Here is a 25,685-nt window from a genome sequence, read left to right as displayed (position 1 = left end):
AAAAATCATGCATCTAAAAAATATTCCAGAGTCCCATCTGGTGGAGTGTATGAAAGACTGTTTACACCTCAAATAATGACGATATGAAGCAAACTGATAATATACAGGGTTCCTCTTAGCTTCTAAATGACTTGCTAAATGTCAACCCTGAAGTTATGCACAGGAGGACAAAAACATGTCATGAGAGCTGCACTGCAGTTTAAGTGTGTTTATAGGTTGCCGAGACACAGTTGTCTGGCTACAGTGGATCCCTGGAGATTTACCCCAACAGCAGATTCTCATGAGTCCCAGAGTGCGTGTTTCACCTGAGAACAGATCAACATGTACAGCACACAGTTAGGATAAGAGAAACACCGCGTTCTGCGTCTTGGTTATCTTCTCCTTTTGTCATCAAACTAAACGGGCTACAGGGAGGAGTTTCAGGCAATTTGTGGCTTATCTCTTGACATGTCATAGTGGTTCCAGAGCAGAGGTCTCTTTTGAGAGAGGCCGTCACTATTTTGAGATGGCTTTTTGTTAGACCAAGCAGCAGAGAGGCTGAGATGAAGGCCAAGGCTTTATCAGTGAGGGAGTGCACCTGGATGTCAGAGGAGTGCCACCTAGCGGATGAGCTGCATGGAGACTCCCAGAGGGACAGTTTGTGTTTACCAAACATATTCAGGTCCAAAAAAGTGAAGCCACTCACTAGGATTCAGACCGGACCCACCTACCAGGTCTACCATACAGCAAGAGAGCTCCTGCTGGAAGTGCTGGACAGAGGAGCCGTCCGGAGGCTGATCAGGAGAGCTGCTGGTGTGAAGCCAGGAGCAAACCGTCCGTCGTACAGCCAGAGCAGAGAGCAGAGTGCAGATGTCTCTGAGGAGGAGTATGCTGAGGTGTTAACATGGTTCTCTATAGTCCTACAGAGTGGTCTGTCTGTAGGAGAGAACTGCAGCTTTGGCTCTGAGCTGACCCGAAAACTGGATGGATGGCAGGGTGTCCTGAAGAGAAACAGCTTCCAGACCAACCTCCTGTCTCTGACCAGGCTGGAGGACGGAGACAAGTTGGAAGCCCTGTCTGTTTTCTGTAGCCACTTAATCAGGCGCTACCAGGCCTTATATACACCTGGTCACAACCTGGCTGTGAAGAAATACACACTTTCCTACCAGCAGGGTCCTTGCTCTCTCCATCTCGCCCTCCTCTGCGACACGAGCTCCGGGTTCATCTGTAACATGTATCTGTACTGTCCAGAGCAACTCCAGAGGCAGAGTAGGAAGCCTGTAGTGGAGCAGGTGGTCGGACACCTGCTGAGACCTCTCTGCAGCCACAGACACCTGGTTCAGCTGGACAGCTCTGCGTGGATGGAGGGCAGACTCACAGACATCTTCTCTGGCTTAGGGGTTGATATTAGTTTTGTGCCACCTGTTAAAGGATCATCTTCATCTCCACCACTCGTGCCGCATCAGCTCCAACGCACACATGAGGTCTCACTGCCTCAGCTTGTAGCCCACCTGCAGGGCTGGACCGGACCTGCTCTGTTTCCTCTGTCAGACCTGAAGGGATCAGTGGTAGATGTGTTTCTCCCAGGCCTCTGGGTGACGCTACACATCATCTGTATCAACACATTTGTGCTCCACACTCTGCAGAGCCAGGGCGGCTCAGGCAGGCAGGTCCACCTGACCGAGTTCACCAGGACTCTGGCCTCTAAGCTGGCCGCGGACAGCAGCATCACCGTGCCTGTTCTGCCACGACTAAACAGCAGCTCATACCAAGAGACGAGTTTAACAAATCTTTCTAAGCAAAGGTTAGTCTCACTGTTTTGTTATAGTGTTTTCAAAGTCAAGCTAATAATAGCCTTCACAATATAATATTTTTTAAAAAGGCAAGCCAGTGATAACTTCTATTTTCGAAAACATTTGATGTCTAAAAATATTTGTATCAAGGCAAACTGTGGATGGCTCTACTGTTTTGAATTCCTCATCCTCATCCTCATCTGCAACCGCTTATCCCGTTAGGGGTCGCGGGGGGGCTGGAGCCGATCCCAGCCGACATTGGGCGAAGGCGGGGTACACCCTGGACAGGTCGCCAGTCCATCACAGGGCTGACACATAGAGACAGACAACCATTCACACTCACATTCACACCTATTTAGAGTCCACAATTAACCTAACCTGCATGTCTTTGGACTGTGGGAGGAAACCGGAGTACCCGGAGAAAACCCACGCTAACACGGGGAGAACATGCAAACTCCACACAGAAGGGTCCCAAGCCGGATTCGAACCTGCAACCCTCTAGCTGTGAGGCGCCAGTGCTAACCACTGCACCACCGTGTTTTGAATTCAATTCATTTAATTTCAGTGCAACTTCAGCTGAATTCAATTCAGTATGACTCAAAAGGACATCTACAGCAAATAATGAAATGTGTAATCACATTTTCTCAGGATGGTGCACTATTTGGGTCATTTAATTATGAGACAGTTGTGCAAGAAGGAATGTATGTGCTATTAATCTATCAATACAGATTTTAATAGTGTAGTTAACATAATGTGTATATAGTGCAAGTGAAGAGTAGAAAAGATACGGTGCTCTGTATGTAAGGTAACAGCACAGTAGCCTTATCAATGTAAACTGGGTTAGCATTTCTAATATTAGGGCTGCAACTTATGATTATTATTCTGGTTATTTTTTCAATTAATTGTTTATTCATTAAGTCAGTAACATTTCAGAAAATATTTCACAAATCCCATGGGGACATTTTCCAATTTCTTCCATCCAAAATGCAAAAATATTCAATTTACAATAATTTAAATGAGAGAATATCCTCACATTTTAAATGCTGGAGCCAATATGTGTTGGACATTTTTTCTTGATAAATTACTTTAAGGATTAATGATAAAAAATTGTTATCAATTAACTTTGCCGAACTAATAAACTAATCCATTCAGCTATAGAGAACATATTTAAGGTTTTAAATGGTGTGACTATTTTGATTTCTGTTCACCGATCTTGCAGGGAGAATGCTATCAGCTGCGGTCAGCTGATGGAAAATGAGAAACGAGGCTGCAGCTCTGCAGTGAGGCTGCAGGGGTGGAACAGACCAGGCGTGTGCGGTTTGGACAACTCCGGCAACTCCTGCTACTTAAATGCTGTTTTACAGTGTCTGTGTTCCACTGTGCCCCTCGTGGAGCACCTCCTTAATCGGGACTCTCGCAAAGAGCTGGGAAGGTAAGACCCCACACCGTCTCTCTTTCTGACTCACACTTGAATGTTAACAGTTTTCCCAGCGGTTTATCCTCTGTTCAAGCAGGTCTAAGTGCCGGATGGCTGAGATGTTTGTCCGCCTGCTGGAGGAGATGTGGCTGGGAAGGAGCTCCAGCTGTGCCCCTGTGGAGGCCAGGTCTGTGCTGTGCTCCATCCTCCCACAGTTCAACAACTACTCCCAGCAAGACGCCCAGGAATTGCTGCTCTTTCTCCTCAATGCACTCCACGACGACCTCAAAAAGGTGCAGCGGTATCCATCACATCTGCTCCATCAGTCAACACTCTCTGTAGTAGATCACTACACCTACAGAAAGAGTAACTGTGTGTGTGTATGTTTACAAGGTTGCAAAGCGCCAGATGCGCACCTCAAAACGACAGCCAAGACAAGACCAGAATAGGAACTGTGCCACTGCAGCTGGAGAGACCACCACCATTGTATCACATCTGTTTGAGGGCCAGCTGGGCTACATGACCCTCTGCATGCACTGCGACCACCAGACACACAGCACACAGACCTTCACTGTCCTGTCACTACCGGTTCCAACAGACATCATCAAGTGCTCTATTCAGGTACCTTTTAACACATGATACAGGTGCTATTTGTGCAACATCATCCAAACTGTCTGCATGTTCAGTTTTAGATATATTGGTGGTCTTGGCCTTGTTGTTCTGTGCCTTCTCACAATCCGGTCTTTATGTTGTGCAGGATTGCCTGTCCCTGTTCTTCGAACAGACTATCCTGACCGGTGGAGAGCAGATGCTGTGTTCAGTGTGTGGGCTGAGGAGAGAAACGACAGTCCTCACTTGTTTGGATAAACCTCCCGAAATCCTCATGTTGCACCTGAAACGGTGAGTAGACACATTATCGTTATAGTAACGGTACATGTTCGATTGATGAATCTTTAGTTATCGTGAACAAATGCATGAGATTTAAAATCCTCATTGATAAAACGGTCTCACCTGCATGATCTTCATGAGCAGATGGACTTTGTCTAGTTGCCATAGAAATGTAGAGCAATTTAAAAGGACCAATATGTAATATTTACTGTAATAGATCATAAAAATGACCATGATATGTCATCAGAGATTAAGGAAACATGCTCAATTGAAATACTGGCTTATCAGAAATGCTACAGCCAGTTTGTTCTGCTTTGAAATTTCCATTCTGGCCAATTTCGACACCCCGTTGCCACATATGAAACAAATTGGCATACAAACGGAACAGCCTTCTGCAGCCATGGAAACAAGCAAACAAACTGATCAACAGAGATAACATATTATTAGATTCTACTTGACCTGAAAAGCCTCGGTACATCTCTCTGTGGTCTGTGTGCAGCTGGGTTATCAAGGCAGCGAGTATTTGAGTTTGAATTTACATATTGCTCCTTTAAGGACTTTTAGTCCATGTTGGTTTGAAGTTTAGTGTCCAACTTCATTCTTGACCTTGAAAACAGCGGTTGACGACACCGTCTCATTTAATCATCATTCAATGTAGGACTTGCAATTGAGTCATATGATAATTAAATTAAATCTGTGAACCACAGCGCCTTGTTCAGCTTCATTAAAAACAAGATAGTTCATGAATATTTTCTTCCTGCCCAAATTCTGATTGTGCTAAAGAGACTTCAGTTCAACTTATATCAGTGATAAACTTCTATTTTGCTTTCAAATAGTCTGCATTCGCTCTTTATTTACGCAATCATAAATAAAGTTGTAAGCCTCAGAAAACCTGAAATCACAATAAGTGTCATGACAGCATTATGCAAGCATGGATATTTATTAGAATAATTGGAGGAGTTTGATGAATTAAAACCATTAATTTAAGCAGCAGTTCAGAAACAGTGGGCAGAAACCATGTTGTTAATGAGAGAGGTCAAAGAACGGCCGTGTGGAATCTATGATAAAGACTATGAATACTAATTTGACAACATTTTAATCATGAATGATTTAAAATTCATACGGTAAACAAACTAACAGAGTGTCTTGAGCGTGTATTCATAATGAGCAACAGACCTTCACAATCAGTCGTGTGCATTAACTCAAGAAGAGTCTTGTATTTTTTATGCACTAACATGAGTAATTATGAAGGGCGACTATGTCTTAATACTGGAGAGCTAACATTGTGGGTATTAATAGTTTTAAAACAATAATATCTTCTTAAATCACTGTGATCTTTATCTCCTCTGCAGGTTTGGTTGTAAGGGGAAGAACCAGGTGAAACTGAGGACTAATGTCGTGTTCTCCATGAGGCTCGATGTCTCCCCGTTTCTATCCAGCTCAGTACAGAAAACCTTATATTCTTCATACCGCCTATATGCTGTTGTGGTAAGTACACATGCACACAGATGTATATTAGGAACTCTACTTGCTAAATTACAATTTAGATTACAATTTATTAGGGCTGTCAAAGTTAACGTCATAATAGCGCGTTAACGCAAATTTGTTTTAATGCCACTAATTTTTTTGACACCTTAAGGCAACTTGCGATTTTTAGGTTGTAGCGGGTTCAGTATTAAAGCTAGAGTGAAGATACTGTCATCGAATGAAACTAAACAACCTAAGGAATCATTTGACATATGACATTCAACCATGTCACACTAGCTTGTTGCGAAGGAGGCTAAATAAAATAACTCAAATTTTGGCGAGGGAAAAACTATCATTGCCATTTCCAAAGGGGTCCCTTGACCTCTGACCTCAAGATATGTGAATGAAAATGGGTTCTATGGGTACCCACAAGTCTCCTCTTTACAGACATGACCACTTTATGATAATCACAGACAGTTTGGGGCAAGTCATAGTCCAGTCAGCACACTGACACACTGACAGCTGTTGTTGCCTGTTGGGCTGCAGTCTGCAATGTTGTTATTTTAGCATATTTTTTATGCTAAATGCAGTACCTGTGAGGGTTTCTGGACTATACAGTATTTGTCATTGTTGTGTTGTTAATTGATTCCCAGTAATACACATACATACATTAGCATAAAGCAAACATATTGGCCCACTCCCATGTTGATAAGAGTAAGAGTAAGAGACAAATTTCCCTTTAAAGTACATTAAGAACAGATAAACAATGTGTGATTAACTGTGATTAAATATTTTAATCGATTGACAGCCCTACAATTACTTACAATAATGACTGATTCTTTAAATCTGGAAGGTGTAGTTGGAAGTTTTATATTTTTTTACACTGGGCAAATGTAAAGATAACCTAAAATGTAAAAATTGACTAAATCATCAAGGGTTTTTGTTTTTTCATAACATGATAGTTTTGGTTCTGTGATTTTTGGAGTTTATATACAACATCATTCCCTTTCGATTTCACATATTTTCATTCACAGGATGGCAAAGTCATATGTTCTTTACAACACAATTCATGGGTCGCTGACTGATGTTGTGCTTTAAAGGAGAATGCTCTTGATTATATTTTTTTATACGATACACAAAAATGGCAACCGCGTTCAGCACTTGCTAAAATAGGAATAAATTAAACCAGAGTATAATAATATTAGCATGAAACGATAAATTGTGGACAAAGCAAGATTTGACCTTATCCACAATTTCTGTCTTTTATATAATTTTCATGTAAATGAACCCTTTCCTTCTCTAGAACCATACAGGTCATCTGAACATGGGTCACTACACAGCTCTGTGCCACAACGCCCTGACTCGGACCTGGCACTGTTTTGACGACTCGGCGGTCAGGGAGGTAAAGGACAGCTTGGTGCAATCTCCAAATGCCTACGTGCTGCTTTACAGCCGCAAGCCCTTTCAAAAGCCAAAGATCCACGGACTCTGAGCGCTCCAACCAGCAAGCCAAATCCATGAGGGGACTGAGTTTCAGCCTCCTTTTGTGAGTCTGAAAATGTTCTAAATCTGTAAAGTACTCTTTTAGATCTGCTCTCCATCAGTGGCCTGGCATCAGTCAGTTTTCCTTCTGTTCTTCCAACTTCTGTCCAAAATTCTTTAAAGATCCAGCATTGACTTGTGTGCCATTAGTATAGCCTGTTTGTGTGTAATGTTTATACACCATATTGTCTTACAGCCTCAGGAATGAAGGAACTATAAGATTAACCAGAAGGTTTCTTTCAACTGGTTTTTAAAATCGATTTATCCTGAAACACTCATTCAGACACAAACACTAATTTGAAGCAATTTTAATAAATAGTCATGAGTTGTTTGAGGTTAATGTAATCGTTATATCTGAAAGAAATAAAATCAACATGTACAAGTAAAAAGAAAACAGATTATGAGCTCATGCTAGGCAATAAAACTTTACTCAGGAAGTCAAATCCTGCCACCTCAGATCTCTGGTCCATTCAGAAGAAACATCAGTATACTTTGTGCTTGCTCTCGTCAGTCGGTCAGTCAGGCAGCAAATGTTTACGCTAACACAGCCTAAGTGAATGAAGATACATTTCTCATGTCCTCATATTATCCCAGGTCAGTACTGAACACAGAAATATAATTAATCAGCTAAATCTAAATCACAGCCTTCTGGAAACTTTCAAAACCAGCAGCACTGGTATAAGCCGAGGAAGGATGCCAAGTTATCCAAGTAATTTGTCCTCTAAATACGTTTTGTGTTTGAATATACTAATGTAAAGAGTTAAGTATGTTTAACAGAGAATAAATTCTACAACAAACTTTTTATAGAAGCAGGTAGGTCACTGCCTGGACCGAGCAAGACAGACAAGCTCTCAGCATCAGTGTCGTTTTAAAGCATTCTGAGTTGAGTATTAATGTCTGCGGTTCAACAATGTGTTCTACATAAACAACTTAAATTTGCATATTGTGTAAGTGCAACAATGTGGCTAATATGAACAAGCAACAATCTCAATTCCCTCCTCTATTTGGGAAGAATGCAAAAGTCAACACTCGCAGTCTCCTCCGTCCCCTTTAAGATCATGTTAAACATCAGAAGGCTATAGAGTTAAACCCCTAAAACACACAGTTTGTCTTTATGATTATGGTGAGTCTATGATGGATGCTACTTTCAAGAAAAAAAATGATAATTTGGTCACTTAACAGATTAACACCTCGCCCTCCAGTATTTACATTTTTGAATGTGCAACATCAGCATTGGTAAGTATGTACATGCCATCTAACTGTTAACCCCGGTGTAGACACAGTACAAGAAAGCTGATCAGTTCTGCGATACGGCCATCCACACGGAGCGCAATAAATGAGAGTGAAGAGCGTCTGAATCAGCTGTGAGCCCTACAACACAACCATCAAGAAGTCGGAGTACAAGGAGCATCTGTTTAGTCACTAGATGATCAGTGGTATGAACAGACGGCATGTTTTAACAGGTATAGGGTCCTCTAGTAGCTGAAGCATTGCACAGTGTGCCTGCACCTTTCTCCGATCTGCCACACACTGGATCTCATCGCCACTCGCTCGAGTGCGTCATCGCGTGCACATACACGACTACTAGTTAACCCGCAACTATGTGCACCAGGTCCTCAGAGCTGTGATTTTTAAAAAGAAAAAAACAACCTCTAGGCTTCAGCGTCGCTGCTGTGGTGTAGTGTTCTCTCCTCGTGTCCGACGGCTCCATCACAGGGTGGAGTAAAACAGGATGTAGGCTGCGGAGGACTTGACGGAGGGGGTGGTCATGTCGGACACCTCGTGGTCATCGAACTTGAACCAGCGCTGTTTGAGGACGTTCTTACAGTAGGCTGTGTAATGGCCGCCATCTAACCCCCCGTAGTGGTTCTGGTAGTGGAGAAGAAGAAGAAGGTTAAGCTCGTCTAAACAGATGCATAATTATATTTGCTGAAATTAAGAATGTTATGTGTATATGTTTTTAAGTACAGTCAATTTATCTTGCTGTCAAATGGACAAAACATTGGTACACACATTTTTTATTTGCTTATTTTCCAACTGTTCATGGATGATGTACAAGATATAACTACATAGCAACAGTAATAATACATTGCTCTGTAATGTACTCTGTACTATGTCTGCATCTCGTATCCTCCTCCTGTATTCTTGAGTAAATTTCTTGTTTTTACTTTTTGTTTCACAGCTACAACTGGATGGAATTACTTCAACCACATATGGTTTTCCTCAGGTAAAGTTAAAGTGAACATGTAAAGTATAACGTACAGCGAGCTCATTGTTGTGAAATAAACCCCGACCTGGCAAAGCCCTGAAGGAGTTTATTTCGCAACAATGACCCGCTAGCCGTACATTACCCGCTTATTACACGGCTACTTACTCAAGAAATCAATTTGACCAAAAAAATGGTCTTCCAGTGTCCGACATCAGAACTGCGCCCATAGCAACGGTCTGTTATACATAGCAACGGTCTGTTATAAAGAAAAACCCGACCGTAGACCACCGTGATTGACCAATCTGAATCGATTATTCAACAAAGCCGTGTAATAAACACCTGTATTTATTTGTGATGAAATGACAAGTCATCATCTCCTGATTAGATTACCTGACACATATATACCAAACAATATCCCCAGTCTGTATCTCTCATGTGTGATCACAAAACATTACAACATTACAAAATGAATAAAGTTTTTTTCTCTAAATACATCCTTTGCTTCTTGTCTCCTATATTATAGAATGATTTGGCAAATTCTAGCAAATCTGAAAGTGTCTCATATCAGATGACTCATTTAGGCTAATCAGGAAATAATGCTGTGATGTTTCATCGTTAATAGCCTAATAAATAAATACAGGTGTTTTCACTCTGACCAGAGGAAGACCATCTGTGGTTGAAACATATCAGTCATCATGTCCACATGAAATAAAAGCAGTTTGTCTTTTTTTTTTTGTGTGTATAATTTGGTCTCTACTTTCTGTCTCTCTTCATCAGGCCTCTCGTATACATATATGCGCAAATAATAAAAAAAAACATTCAAATATATAATTATGATTTTTACACACTTCACAACAGAATTAATTTCATTTCTACTTACAGAAACTCCATAAAGGCTGTATCTCTTCATGTTCTGTTTGGGTCCAATGACGTACTGAGCCAGGTCCAGTGTCTCTAGAGGGAAGTCTACGGTCGTCTGCAGCTTCTGCTTCCATCTACCCTCGTAGGAGAACCTGCAGAAATTACACCAATTAAAGAAAAACAGTGTCAATGTTTTACTAAAGAAAAAAGCTAGAAGTTCTTTGCTCATCAGTAGGCAGTGATAAAGCATTTGGTCTTAGTCTAGTCAGCGGTGGAAGAAGTATTCTGATCTTTTACTTAAGTAAAAGTAGCAGTACTACAATGTAGAAGTACTTCGTTATAAGTAAAAGTCCTGCATTCAAACTCTTGCGAAAGTAAAAGTATAAAAGTACCAAAAGTAAAAGTACTCCTTATGCAGAATGGCACATTTTAGAATCATATAGCCTATATTATATAACTGGATTATAATTTATTGATGCATCTCTTTAATGATGCAGCTGGTAAAGGTGAGGCTAATTTGAATTACTTTAAAAAGCCTACTGCTTGGTAGCTTAATCTATAATAATACATCATAATGTGTTAGTTGATTTCTATTTTGTATTAATAATCTAAATCTGCAAAGTAACTAAGGTTATCAAATAAACGTAGTGGAGTAAAAAGTACAATCTATCCTTCTGAGCTGTAGTGGAGTAGAAGTATAAAGTAGCATAAAATGTACTTAGTTACATTCCACCACTGAGTCTAGTCTACATCACGGACTACAGACCGTTTCAAGTGGACCAGGACAATGGGTGGGACCTTCCAGATCTCCAGTTTCTTGGTGGAATCTCTGTGGGCTTTGCAGTGTCTGCAGAACACCTTGTTGTTGTCGGTCAGCTTCTCTTCCTTGGAGAACAACCTCAGACAATCCTGCCAAGAAGCAGCAAACACATCAGTCAAGTAAGACAAAGCAAAAAAACTGTTACAGATCATAAAGCTTCATTTCTATTTTCATTGACTTTTTTGAAAAACATAGAAACTCAAGAACTTTATAAGCCTCGAAGGTGAAGTGAGATAATGGTTTATGTGTTTGTCAAGGACAATAAACTCTGAAACAACAGTCCAGCCTTAACAAGTGAAAATGGTGTGTAATTGTTCACTCATTAATCTTAACTCTGAGACCCACAATAGACCCGTTTCTGTCTTTTTTTAGGGGGGTACAGGGGGTCTTTAGGGGGACATAGGTCAACAGTATATGTCACATAGAAGTGGTGTACATCATCTGAAAGCTGAGAACATGAAGATTAATTTGAGGTGCAGCTCTGCACTGTGTGTCACGTTGTTCTAGTCATAAATCAGAAATAAACGTGAATTTGTTAATTAAAACGAGTGAAATACTGTGAAGGAGTATAAGGGCTTAGAACATTATGATAGAAGTATATGATAGTCATCCCCATGCTCTATTATGTCTCATAAGTTGTTGCAGCAATTTTTGGGTTCATACCATTTGTTACACAGATTTGGTGCTAAATTTAACCATTTTTAACCACTCGAGAGAATGGTCAAAAAGCCATGCGGTGATTTGGTTTCAAAAACTTTTGACGTTTGGAGATTTCTGCAAGAATTGCATTTTTCAGCGATTGGATGGTGAGCACTTCTGTTGTGTAAACTGCTCAGAAACCCCCTTATTGTCAATCTAGCTAGGAAAGCCATCCATCCTCTGAATGCTCTAGGTCTCTAGTTTGTGGCTGTAAAGTTTCATGAGGCTGTGATTATCCTAGAGGTCACCACAGGTCATTTTATACAGTGAGGTCAAATTTCAAAAAATGGTCTCACTACAATGAAATGGCTACTATGGGGACTAACATCATCACACATGAATACAGTTGGGCTCATTGGTTCCACAAGAGTCTCAGCTTTACAGTGATATCCAATGTATGTAATTCCACGACTGTTTAGGGACCCCAGTATGCAGAAATATTCAAACACACCATTTTTAGAATAAGCAAAAATAACATTTATACTGCATTCAAAAAACTGCATGTTTTTTGCCCAAACTGCATGTGATCATCATAAAGTGGGCATGTCTGTAAAGGGGAGACTCGTGTGTACCCATAGAACTCATTTTCATTCACATATCTTGAGGTCAGAGGTCAAGGGACCCCTTTGAAAATAGCCATGCTAGTTTTTCCTTGCCAAAAATTAGCCTTACTTTGGAGTGATATTTAGCCTCCTGACCGACAAGCTAGCATGACATGGTTGGTACCAATGGATTCCTTAGGTTTTCCAGTTTCATATCTGTATATTCACTCTACCTTGAAAACTAAACCTGCTACAGCCTCTGAAAGGCAGTAATCGGTCGGGATCGCCCGCGAGGGGGAATATGTAAATATAATCTAAATTGTTTTTCACTGCCCTCAACAATGAGTGCTGTAAAGGAAACTGAAGACTGAAAGGACATGTTTTTACTTTGAGTGGCTATGTGTCTCTGACGAGCTCAAAGCTTCTCACAAACTGTTAAAAACGGTTTGATACACATGTTTAATGTCCGACTGACCTGCAGGGAGCACTTGCTGGTGGAGGCCAGAGGCAGCGACAGGTACATAAAGGTCTCAAAGGTCCGCGACTTGCGATGGCAGGTCAGACACTGCACAGTGGACTTGAACTGCCCCTGGAACAGTGCTACAATGATGGACTCGTTCAGCAGCTTGTGTTTGCCCCAGGCCAAGTCGGCTGCCGCATGATCATCCAGATGGTCGTTTTCCTCCTCCTTGTACCGCTTCCTGTTGTCCGCCTGACACCAGAGATGGAAAACAAAACAAGTTGGTACACAAGAGCAACTGCAGCTTAAGGTGTTAGCAAAAACCTGCCTTCATGACTCATGGCAGATATATAATATACTGGTCATGACTACAATATTGCCGTTAACACTGACAAAACAGAACTAAATGAGAACTGCAGACTGAATATCTAAGTGATAGACTTTGTATTCAACACCTATCTAATCTCCGTCAGCTTCATTAGCATGCAGTTCAGCCAGATCACTCTCATTATGATAGGTAGGAAGATATGAGAGGCAGGTTAACACTTGCTAATTAATATCTCATTAATTAGACTTGACTGATTTATCAATTAGCCTGGAGAGACACAGTGGACTGGGACAGGGCCAACCTGATGGCAAGACGGGTCTGAACATCACACAAAAGGGATGTGATGAGATGGAGTGTTTCATGAGAAATGCATGTCATCAGCTGTTACAACCTAATTGGCATCTCATCCTTCAAATTTGAAAGAGTGAATAGCTTGATAGGTAAAATGTATTACTTCAACTCAACCCCAGGTGGAGACAGTTGTCACAGTAACTCAAAGCTGCCTGTTCTTCTAAGAACCATCTCTGACAGCTTGTGGCCTTCACTAGAAAAAAATGTATTTTAAAAACAATCAGGTTTTGATGTTTTAGCGAGTCTAAAAATAGAAAAATGTAAATATCACAAGCTATGAAATGATCTTTTTCTGTCTTTTTACCAATTCACCTAGTCCTTTCCCCCATTCAAATGCACATGAAGCCAGTAAAATCAGTCGATACAGGCAATGAGGCATGTCTTGGGTCTACATGCACAGAGGTTCTGACAGAGCATCAGACCGGACAGATGCAGACACGCCACACTCACACTGCTGCAGGAGGACCAAGGACACACAGCTATTTACTTACTCTCTAATTTGCCATCAAAATGAAACCAGGTGAAAAAACAGAAAGAAGGAAAACGATAAAAGACTGCGTTTTAATTTGTTAACAAGCAAATGTGCAACAACCATAGATCGTATATAAAGATGGACGACGCGTCTCTACTTCCTCCCAGTGAAGTGAAGCCAAAATATTCCGGTTACTGGAGCTGCCATCTTGAGATTTTGACGTAATTTGGAACCCGAGTCTGCCCAGTAGTGATCGGGCGGTGGAGCCGCGGTATCGAGGTCACCTGTCCGAACCAATAGCGAGCCGAGCACGGCCGCAGCTTGTCAGCGAGAGAGACTCACAGCTGCCAATCATGACGTCCCACCCCCTTTTTATAGCATCAAATAACTAATTAAAACCAGAATCAGAAAACTGAACACTTGAACATACATCAGCGTGATGAGAACTACCTAAAATGACAGAAACCATCTTTGGGGAAAATTTGTTTGACGCGTTCTTTGACTTTTTAGTTTGGCCTATGCCCCATCCGCTAACATGGAGGAGGCGGGCTTTATGACTTATACTGCAGCCAGCCACCAGGGGGCGATCAAGATGTCTTGGCTTCACTTTTGGGGAGCTGTCATGTCGTCCATCGTTATATACAGTCTATGGCAACAACATACAGGGGTAGTAGAAGACAAGCCATAGAAAGCCATGGTTAAAATGAATAAATTACTTATTATTTATTCACTCAGTATTTAATTCAGGGTGAGCACATCTAGATGTAAATGCTTCTCCTAGCACATATGGAACGCTTTTTAAGACTTTATTTATGCCACACTGATGGTTATGTCCTAAATGTTGCATGAAACAAGTGTGTGCGCTACCTTGTTGAGGTCCTCGTGGAGCCCATCCATGAGGAACAGCAGCAGCTCCTGGGAGTCTTGCTGGTCGTAGCTAGCAAACTGGTCATTGATCTTGCCTATGGTGACCTTGAAGTCCCGCGGACTGATGCACTTGTACAGACCGGCCCACAGGGCCTTCATGATCACACCGAACTCCTCCGCCACCTCCCCTTTGTGGCCAAGGATGTTGTACCTGGCAGAGGAAGAAGAGCAGAGACAGAGATGTTAAATACTTGTCTTTACATGATTCTTTTATGGTAAGTACTTCCACGTATCTGGGCCCTGACCTGTTGATGTCCTCCAGGTAGTAATTGTTGTTGAAGTACTCAGCCATGGCAGGAGTGTTACACAGACACTGCAAGATGGAGTTCATGTAGCACGTGTTGCCCATGTTACGGAGGCCAGTCAGCGATGCACCCAGACCTCCAAATGTAGGATTCAGGTTGCGAATTTTGGCAGCTGACGGACGCACAATCTCCACTTTAGAATAGACTTTACTGGAAGGTCTGCAGGGCAGAGGAGAACAATGAGAGAATACCAGACTAGTTATTGCAGAGACTAAAGGAAATAAAATGTGTAATATATCCAAAGGGATAAAGTACAGCTAGTTTATGATAATAGATACTAGATGCAGGACATTAATGGTACTAAACTTAATTGGTTTAAAAGCTATTTGCTTAACAGGAAACAGTATGTTATTTGGAGTGGAACTAATTCATCATACAGCCATACACAGCGTGGTTTTCCACAAGGTTCCATATTAGGTCCTCTATTATTTCTTATCTACAATGATTTGTATTTGATATCAAAAGAAGTGTTCTTTATTTTATATAATATCTTTCTTACAGATAAAGATGAACATAGGTTGATAACTCGTATGAACAATATTCTAGATCGGATGGATATCTGTTTCAAATGCAGTAAATTATCCCAACGTTAAAAAGAGTGCTTATCTGATCTTCAAACCTAAAAATAGAACCTTATTCGATCATCCTCGCCCCATTCTTGTAGCCAATAATGTGCTTGAATATGTTCCCCGTGTTAAATTCTTAGTTGTAATCATCACAGTTGACCATCCCAGAATTGACTGACATAAACCTCTGTGTGCCTTACTTTGTCTCTCTGTTGATGGTGGGTATGAGAGGAGCAGTGGTCGGGGCAGTGGCCTTCTTCTGGACCTCCTCTCTCAGATCCTGGCTGATATCAGGAGAGGAGTAGGAGCGTTTCAGTTTAGACTGTTCCCGCTCTCGTTCATGGCCGGTGTCTGCCTCAGCTGAATGCGGTGTCTTCTGTTTGACTGTTGGCGGTGTGGAGGGTGGGGTCTGGGGAACAGAGACCTCAGGAGGGTACAGGTGGACACGGTTGGTTGGAGAATGGTAGTATCGGTAGGTCCCCGTCACCGTGTCAAGGAACTAGCCAAAAATGGAGGGGTGAGCATGAAAATAAATAGAACATTAGGTGGAAAGGAACAATCACACTTAAGGAAATCATTATTTCTCATAAAATATATTTTTTTTAATTTAACTCAACATATTTCAGATTTAAACATCTGGTACCTTCATCCAACCGTCTGGAAGGCCTGGTACACTCCTACCCATCTCCTCACTCCTTGCTCGGGTCAGGGGCTCCCTCTGTGGGATAAACACACACACACACCAACTTCACTTAAAAGTTCTCCACCAAAATAATTATGAGGGAATTTCATGGTGACAGTAAAAGGAATAATAGGTATTTCTGAAGCACGTCAGGCATTGTTCAAGCATAAAACTCATCGACCAAACACCCTTGTTTTTGTGACGCAGAAAAGAAGTTTATTTTCTCTATTTAATTCACTATAGAAGTGAGCCAAGTGTGAGTATTAAGAGTGACTATTCTGATCATAGGTTTCACTTCCTCCACGGTTATCTCCTCAGCTGTAGTTGACAACTATAGAATTCTGGTCTTAATCATATCTAACAACCAAAATATTTACAGATGGAGGTCCCTGAAGGTCTGTGACCAAATGTGTATCAATTTAGGGGCCCTTGACACAAAAAAGGTTGAGAACTTAAAGTTAGCATCTGATCCCTGTTGTGTGATTTGGGAATGACTTTTGTGATTGCATTGGATGCTTGTGTTACTTGTGACCGACGAAAGCACAAACGTTAAACCTTGTTTACGCACTTCCCCACAGACACAGTGGTGAAACGAAACATCAAACTGTAATGGTGATCAACACTGAAAGAAAAAGAGTGCCCTTGTAGCTGAGTGGTTACAGCGCAGGCCACATTACTACAATAGGTTTGATTCTAGTCTTGGGACCTTTGTTGCATGTCATTCCCCTCTCTCTCTCCCCCCCATTTCCAGCCTCTGTCTCTACGCTGTCAAATAAAGGCAAAAATGCCCCAAAAAAAGAATCTTTAAAAACAAAGACTGAAAGAAAAAAGGACTCACCTTAATTTCACAAACAATATGGTTGGGAGCAGGTGAGTCCAGAGACATACTCTTCGAGGGAGTGTCAGAGTTCTGCTCCTTTCCCCTCCTCTCTTTCTCGTTCCACACCTTGTTCTCTTTATCTTCCTCTTCTTCCGCCTTCTGCCTTTCCAGTTTCTTCTTCTCCTGAGGTCCATTCTCCTCATCGTCCTTCTTCCTCTTCTCACTTTGCTCCCTTTCTAGCCTTTCCTTCTGGTCCTTCTCCCGTCTCTCCTCCTCTACACGACGCTCCTGGTTGCGTTTCTCCTGCTCTTGCCTCGCCTTCTCCATCCCTGCCACCGCCTCAGAGTGTATCTGGCTCTGTTCTTCTTTAGACAGAGAAGTGCTGGGGATGAGGGGTGGTTTGACTGAGCGATCAGGGACGAATGGGCCGTTCGGCACGGAGTCCTTCGCTGACCCGTTCTGGCTGGGCTTCGGCTCATCTGACACCCGGACAGAGGGTTTCTTGGCACGGTCAAACTGGGACAGGAGAACAGGAGGATAGAACAAAACATGAGTGATGTTTAGATACACTTGAATGTTTTGTTCTCTCACAAAGTTTAATAGTTATCAGGGTAGATAACAATACCTGTGGGAAGGCCTTGGCTGTTGCAGGTGACTGACTGGTTGTGCCTGCTGCCGGGCCCTTCTTACTAAGGTCCTGCCCAGAATTTGTGGAGACTGTGACAGTGGAATCAACAACGTCTGGCAGCTTGTCAGTAACCATGGAAGTTTTAGATGTGGGGGGTTCTGCTGGGGCAACCCCGTTCACCAGCACAGGAGCTGAGGGTTCCTGGGGCTCAGGCGTAACCTCAGGCTCTGGTTGAGGCGGGGTAGGAGGCCTTGGTTCCTCTAGGGATGGGTAGCTAAAGTTCACTGTTCAAAACATCAAAGAGAGTTAATTAATTTAGGACAGAATCATTTTCTTAGAAAGATTAGACTAAAGAGTCCAGCTACACTTGATGAGTAATTTGTTGAGATGGACACAGGTAAACAACAGGTTAACATGAGTGGGAGAAGACGGACTTTGTTTGCTTGACATCTGGGCCGAAGAGAACATGCAGAATATGCGAGAAAAAAAAAGTCCACAAAAATATTGACGTTTTAAAAGTAATTTAAGATTAACTGAAGGAGAAGGGATTTGTGTGCACAGTAGATCAGTGCCGAGTCAAAGTGAAAAAACGTCGACAGCAATATATCAAAGTCTGCGATTCCCTGTATAGAACTGGCAGCTCTCGAGACGAAAAAGATAAATTTGCTCAGTCGTACACGCCTCTCAGCAAATTAATGTTTTTATCTGATCTGCTTTAATTTGTACACTGTGAAACTGAACTAGACTAAAAAGAAAATGAACCAAAAGTATCAATTTCACTCTGATTCAGACTAACCAAACAGACTATGGCTTGTCAAAGGGCCCTAAGTGACTAATTGGGATAAAACATTTTGAAACTGGTCCAGTATTGAACGGCAGACACTAAACGGGCTGCAATGCAATCGTTGGGGACAACTCCTCACCGTCAATTTACATTCACTAAAAGTGCTTGTTTTTGCCACTGACAGGCTCAGATTGTTATTATAAGACTCTGATAACATAATGGGACCCTACAGAGAAATTAAACCTTTTACTTACTTTTGATCAGGTCTGTTTGTTGTTGTGTGTCTCGCTCAGGAGAAGTTTAGTTTTGAAAATTTGCACTGCATCCACATTGTCAAAACCAGTTAAATATTCAACCATGACATTGAAAATCTTTTAGATAATGCTTTCTGTACTCCAACACAACAAACTCCGACAACACCGGCACTCCTCTCTCCAGCTCTCACTCACGTTTCTACCGTTGTTTTCCAGCAACAAGTCACATGACACAATAACAAAACAGACCGGATCAAGCGTAAGGTAAAGAGAAATGTTTTATTTCTCTCGAGGGTCCTTTCCATAATAATGTCAGACACTTATAATAACAACCTGAGCCTGTCAGTGGCAAAAACAAGTGCTTATAATGGACGTAAATTGACTGTGAGGAATTCCCCCGATGCGATTACATTGCAGCCCATTTAGCAGCTGCCACCTGCAGCGCTGTCGCTCAACAGAGACCAAATAAAAAAATAAAATGTCCCCATCAGTTAGGAAGATTCAAATCCAGAAAACACAAGCATAATGTGGGATGCAAGGCTCAGAAATACATTTTGTGGTAAAAATTAAATCTGAGTTTTAAGTTTGACATTTTGATAAAAATCTGTGACAGAACTAAGCCCACTTCATTTGACTAATTTATTAACTTGCTTTTATAATTTCTTAAAATAAAATAACAGCAGCTGCATTAACACAAACAATTAACAATAAATTAAACTACGTGGCCTGATAAATACAAAGAGCCAAAGCTGTAATGTGCATGCCGTGCTGGTAATACTCACACTGAGGGAATGAGCTGATGATATCCTGTCTAGGGGGGCGAACTTTAGCGTTGGTTGTGTACATGGGGTAAAACAACAGCCAGTTCTCGTAGCCTCCCTCCAGCACCAGCGGCTCACTACGCAGGATTGTGATGCTGTCCCACTGTGGAGTGTGCAAACACATTATTGTACCTCACAGGAAAGTTCTGCTGCTGTTATTAGAATCATACATAAGCAACGTTCACAAATGCCAACCCACACACACACACACACACACACATACAGTTACCTTATAGAGGGCATCTTTTAGGCTCTGCAAGGTGGTGCCCAGTGTAAGGTCAGTGACTGAACTGAACCAGTCCAGCAGGACTATATAATCCACAAATCCCCGCTGCTTCCAACGCTCTGTCGACACCTCTGGCAGCTTCGCCTCGATCTGATTCACAGTGATTCTAAAAAGTCATGACACACCAGTTCAGGAGGTCAGGTTTAGGAATTTACTTTTTTCTCTCATTGTTTGGCAGTTAATGACACAAACAGAGGGAACAGAAAAACAAGTTAACAAAAAGGAAATAAGATACTAGATTCATTCATATTATCACTCCAAAACCAGATTACAAATTACACATTCAGGTATGAAGCCTGCTCGGCTTCTCATTTCCCGATTTTGTGCTTCCTAGTCATCTTCGGCTTGTGACCCAAAAATCGATCTCAGTGCTCCACATTTTGAAGGACATTCCAATTCCTAAAATGCATCTCGAGGAGCGAGGAGGCTTGCTGGAGGAGCTATAAGCGAGGATACACCGCTGTATCCTTTGCGGAAGGATTTTCGGCACCCACGACGTAAAAGAGGCATGACACACATAATCTCAAACCATGGCAGGACTACAAATGTATCTGTTCCCTTTGTATTCATAAATTGTAGCCTTGTTATTTAAGATGGTCAAACTTTCTGCCCTTTGTGTAGCTCCTTATAAGGCGCTGTTCTTATCACATTACTTGACAGTTCACCTTGATATTACTTATGTTTTTATCTTGAATGTAGGCCTTGGCTACATCAAATTCAACTGCTATAATTGTGACATGATGTTTACAAAGTGCAAACAGCTGCTGACAGCAAATTATCATATCAATAAGGTCATTCTCTTACATTCTAATTTGCTGTATTTCATGTTGTCATATAGACAGGAGTGTGTTGTGTGTATAATATAGCTATCACTCATATAATAAAACTACTTCACACAATAAAATATATAAAGGCTGTAATGTGTTTGTAAAAGAAAATCTGGCATACATTCATTCTTGTCACATTTTGCCACGTTGTAAATTTAATTAGTAATTGTAAATATAGCCTGTTGTCATGAACACTGTTCTGCTCATCTGACAGATCAGATCATAATAAGAAAACGATGGACAGCTGATGCAGCTGTGCCACATGTCATATTTAATTGACGTTGCTTTGAAATGACTGCCTCCTCCGCTCGCATCTCCCGTGGGAGGGACTAAGACGGGAAGAGAGGAGTCGAGGATGTACAATCTGGGAAATGGGAAAGGCCTCTGGTCCCCAAACCCCTTTCTCACCCTGGGCTAATGGCCTCTTCAGGCACACTGACACAGGTCTGGCCTGGGACCTGAATGCGAGACTCCTCAAAGTCCCTGTGGCTGCGGGCATCCATGACAATCATTGTAATCGTCTGGTCCTTCATCATGTGGAAAAGCTTCTCAGCTGAGATCCCACCAGCTGGCACCGCAGCTAAAAGATAAAGTCATTAAGTCAACACAAAGAAAATGTCTCAAATTCAAAAAAGACTTCATGGGTTTAAAACTAAACATAATGGCAGCAAATTTTTCAGAACTACACAGTTTTATCAGGCTTCTTCTGTCTTATTCTGCTTACCTTTTGAGGTTGCATTCTTCAGTTCATTCTGTTCTGCTTTTACCTGACAGACAGACAGACAGACAGACAGAGACAGACAGACAGACAGACAGACAGAGACAGACAGACAGACAGACACAGACAGACAGACAGACAGACAGACACAACAATCATCTTGTTAATACGTTAAATATTGATTTGACAGATTTAATTTCTTCTTCTAACTTCAAATGATGAAACATACCATACAACATAACAACAATGCCATACATATATTTTCTAATGAAGCTAGTAGTGTTGCTGTTATTTCTGGTATGGTCGGAACTGTAGATGTAAAACTGTATAATTTCAGTGAGTGTAGATTCAAATAAAACCCCACCATGTTGATTTATATTATGTCTGACTGGGCGAAAAAAAGGTTTGAAGGCTTTAGCTTTGTTTTTCCAAAAGTCACACAAGTATGTGGTAAATCTTTTACTATGCTCAATCAAAAACAACATCCTAAACATCCACGTGCAAAACTTCACTTTTAGAGACACGTAGAGCACTGTTGTCAAAAATATCAGAGTATTGATATACATATATATCGATACTGAATATTTGAAATGGTTTCAATACTCATTTTTTGCAGTAGGGATACACGGGTACCGGCTGCACTTTCTGCTCTCTCTTCTCTCGGACAGCAAGTTGACACACACACCCTGCTATTTATCTTTTAATAAAAATATTAAATTGTATGCCCTCAATGTTGTGTCAATTTTTCCCTGTGGTATTGAACATGGTATTGAATATCCATATTTTTCAAGGTACTGTATCAAAGTTAGAAATTCCAGTATCATGACAACACTAACACTTGATTCCAGTGAGAATCAAGTGTTAGTGTTGTCATGATGAATATGTTTTAATATGCAGATACCATGACAGCTCATCTCTACCTTTTTACTGTCCTTCTTGTTTGCCGAAGACACTTTTGGAGAGCCTCGACCGCCCTCTTTCTCTGTTATTTCCTCCCTCCTTTTCTTCTCCTCTTGTCTCTCCTTCTCCTCAAGTTTTTTTCGAACCTCAACCTCCTCATACCTGTTTGAAATGTAAAGATTAGCTGAGTAAAATAGAAAAAAAAATGTCCAATGTCATACCTTATGCATTAATAAGGCATGTACAACACAAGACAACCAAAGCCTCTTACCTGAGTTTAAGGCTTTCAGAGAGCTTCTCAGCTTCTTCAATGGCTTTCTTAAAGCTGTTTGGCCCCAGCATGGTCATGTAATACTCCTTTGTACATTGGAACAGAGAAGAGTTACACAGAAATAACTAACTCGAATTCTTGATACATTTATACAACAACTCTTTACATAAAAATACTAGGGATGCACCGATTGCAAAATGATGAGCCGATACCGATGTTTAAAATAGAAATTTGGCTGATACAACACCAATGTTTTGTTGTCATTTATTTTGTTGTTATTTATTCCCCCTTTGGTGCAAGGGAAACAAAGACATCTTCATAATAAAAAATAACTGACCTGTCTTCACTCATAAAGTAATTCAGCCCTTTATTCATATCTTGAATGAGCACAAATTAAATCATACAAATTTCTGAAACAAGCTTTTAAATAACCTTTCACATGAAAAATAAGTGCTTCAAAAGCCCCTTAGCCTGTAAACAACTACCTACTCAACGGGAGGAATTCATTACCTGGCCCAACAAAAACATTTTGGGAAACATAAATTAAATCTGCAGTGGGTAGTAACAGAGCAAATATGATTAAAAAATTTTATTTTTATAATACGATCACTATATCCTGACAGAAGTACATGAGACCGGTAATCTGAAAAAAAATCATGTGCCTCTGTGTCCTCTGGTGCTTCTAACAGCATCTGCAAGATTCCACAGACTGGAGGAAAACAACCAGTTAGAGCCGAGCTGGAGCCTTGCCGTCTCTGAGCAGCTGTCAATAACTCACTAACTCCGATCAAACATTCAAACTAGGCAGCGCTGATCAAATATGAATCAATATTCTGTTACTGTAATGCAACACAATACATAAATATCGGCTGCTTCCAACGATGAATGCCATTTTATTGGCAGTCAACGAGGCAAAAATCGTCCGATACCAATGTTCGGCCGATAAATCGGTGCATCCCTAAAAAATACACAGGAAAAAGTTACAATTATTAACCATACCGGTTGCTGCTTGAAGTCTGGTCTTTTCTTGATGATGTCATATACTGTTAAATACTTCATGTACATCACATAAGCTCTCTCCTCATCTCTGTCCAGACGATACTCCTCTGCCAACTTGAAGATTTTGCAGGCACTCTGAACATAGCTGCAACACAGCGAATAGAAAACATACATTCATCACTACGATTGCAATATCCTTTTTTTGACTGGGAACCGTTTGTGCATGTTATCCCCATTTCTCTCCGCTCACGTAGAGACAGTTTCTCTGTGTTATGAGTGTGTTTTTTTTCTCACCGTATCCCATAATGGATTGATACCGGTAAACATGAAACCTAACGTTACCTTCTGGTGCTCGTCTTATCTGGCTTGATTTCAGCCTTTTTATTGAGTTCACCCAGAGATGTGGACAGATGCAGCTCTTTGACCCCGGTGGAAACTGCAGGCATCTTGGCGGATGTGTTCAGTCAGAGCTCACAACTAGTCAGTGTTGTACACAAGCTCTGATCATCTCTGGAAAAAAGTAAAATAAAGTAAACACACGCTGCCTCTAAAAACATTCAACTAGTCCTGTTCAGAATATATTATTGAATAGCGTTAGCCAAGATATATTGTTTATTTTGTTATTGCACAATTTAAGACTATACAACATAACAAAAAAATAAATGAATAATATACAGTGCAGGAAGAGGCAAAAACCCCACTGGGCTTATCTGAAGCCTTCACCTAGAGACAAGATTAATATAAAGAAATAACATGACTACATAATAGTGATAACAAACAATTAAGACAAGATATAGATAAGTTGCTGTTAGCTTCCAATATTATCAGCGAGATAGCAGTTAAACAAATACAATAACTCTGTGCAATATTAATACACTGAATGTGAAATACATTTGTCTGTGCAATATATATACACACCTCAAGTGCAACTACCTTTGTTTACATTTTATTTATTACATCTCCCCTACCTGTTTTACAAGTGCAATTACCTCTGTTTACACTACATCTATTTTTATATTTTATACTTCTAGTGTAACACTTGTTTATATTTATCTATTACATCTACTTCACCTGTTTTATTTGCTTTTTAACTGTGTGTGTTTTACCTGTTATATGTTTTATCTGCCTCGTTTAGTCTTGTCAAGTATTTGTTTTAAAGCTGATCAGAAGAAGTGGCAAACTGTGAATCTCGTTGTATTTAATACGATGACAATAAAGCTTTCTATTCTAAATGGTAGTTTTAACTTGTCATTAGCTGTCATTTAAACATGGCCTCAGTTAAGACTAGGTAAAGATGAAAACACGACATGTGGATGATCATTACTTCCAGCTCTCCCAGGATGTTGCTCTCACTGTCAGCCACTAGCTCTCTTGTGGTTGTTGTTGTTGTTGTATGTCAACACTGACGACAACCAGTAATAGCTGTCTGGCTAACGTTAGCAGAGGCCATTGGGCAGCTAAACAGACGGTACTCAACGTGAGAGCACAAACAGACCACAGCTTTGATATGAACACCGTGTAGCTCTGTAGGCTCCAGAGTTAGCCAGCTAAGCTAACTAGCCTAGCTACGTCAGTTAGCATGCTAACGTTCCGCTGTGAGATCACGCAGTTCTGTTAGCAGTTAGCAGTTAGCTCAGCTCCTGACAGCTACTGACAGCTGTAATCACACTCAGCAGTACAGACACGTCTCCTGGTAATAATACCAACACGTGTTGATTGTTTAATAAGATGCTGTTTATTTAGTAAATACCTCTTTCTGATCCGCTGCTTTCACTTTAGCTACTTTAGTAACAGCTGATTCCTGACTGCTAGTTCCGCCTCCTCCTCAGCTTCAGCTTCTTTGGTGTTTATAGGCAAACAACGATTTGGTGCATTACCGCCTCCATCTGGTCTGGAGTTTGGATCATTCTGGCTAATAATTACTATATCCCAAAAACAAAACAAAGAAAGAAAAAAAGAAAAAAAACAACCTCATATTTTTCCAATCATATTAATTTGTCTAAGATGCTGAAATAATGTTCTATAACACTCATTTAGTGACTTCTTATGTAGAATATCTATTAAATCAA

General features: G+C 41.0%; 2 protein-coding genes across 3 annotated transcripts; one reads left to right on the top strand and one right to left on the bottom strand.

Moving 5' to 3' along the window:
• The first annotated feature begins 542 nt into the window (after positions 1 to 542).
• Positions 543 to 9,523, top strand: LOC141761736 (uncharacterized). The gene is made up of 8 exons (XM_074625338.1): positions 543 to 1,783; positions 2,992 to 3,204; positions 3,287 to 3,482; positions 3,583 to 3,810; positions 3,947 to 4,089; positions 5,430 to 5,565; positions 6,848 to 7,090; positions 9,269 to 9,523. The coding sequence occupies exons 1-7, from the start codon at positions 543 to 545 to the stop codon at positions 7,034 to 7,036; spliced, it is 2,346 nt and encodes a 781-aa protein (XP_074481439.1). The 3' UTR covers positions 7,037 to 7,090; positions 9,269 to 9,523.
• On the bottom strand, positions 7,379 to 25,514 carry usp8 (ubiquitin specific peptidase 8). 2 transcript variants are annotated; one of them, XM_074619996.1, is made up of 19 exons: positions 25,367 to 25,514; positions 23,959 to 24,126; positions 23,617 to 23,761; positions 22,618 to 22,703; positions 22,367 to 22,508; positions 21,453 to 21,495; positions 21,137 to 21,308; positions 19,845 to 20,007; positions 19,577 to 19,718; positions 17,754 to 18,040; positions 17,147 to 17,644; positions 16,270 to 16,344; positions 15,827 to 16,125; positions 15,001 to 15,219; positions 14,696 to 14,906; positions 12,693 to 12,929; positions 10,923 to 11,065; positions 10,176 to 10,308; positions 7,379 to 8,955 (listed from the first exon to the last, which is right to left on the bottom strand). In XM_074619996.1, exons 2-19 carry the CDS (start codon positions 24,060 to 24,062, stop codon positions 8,797 to 8,799), a joined length of 3,258 nt encoding a protein of 1,085 aa, XP_074476097.1. In that variant the 5' UTR covers positions 24,063 to 24,126; positions 25,367 to 25,514; the 3' UTR covers positions 7,379 to 8,796. The 2 variants fall into 2 exon arrangements, with proteins under 2 accessions (XP_074476097.1, XP_074476105.1); XM_074620004.1 differs by lacking the exon at positions 7,379 to 8,955 and adding an exon at positions 9,927 to 9,944 and having other exon boundaries at positions 10,152 to 10,308.
• Positions 25,515 to 25,685: the final 171 nt, after the last annotated feature.

Source organism: Sebastes fasciatus, chromosome 2, assembly GCF_043250625.1.
Source record: "Sebastes fasciatus isolate fSebFas1 chromosome 2, fSebFas1.pri, whole genome shotgun sequence".
Taxonomy (NCBI): Eukaryota; Metazoa; Chordata; class Actinopteri; order Perciformes; family Sebastidae; genus Sebastes; species Sebastes fasciatus.
Note: the sequence above shows the minus strand (reverse complement) of the source record. Positions and strands in the feature narration are given on the sequence as shown.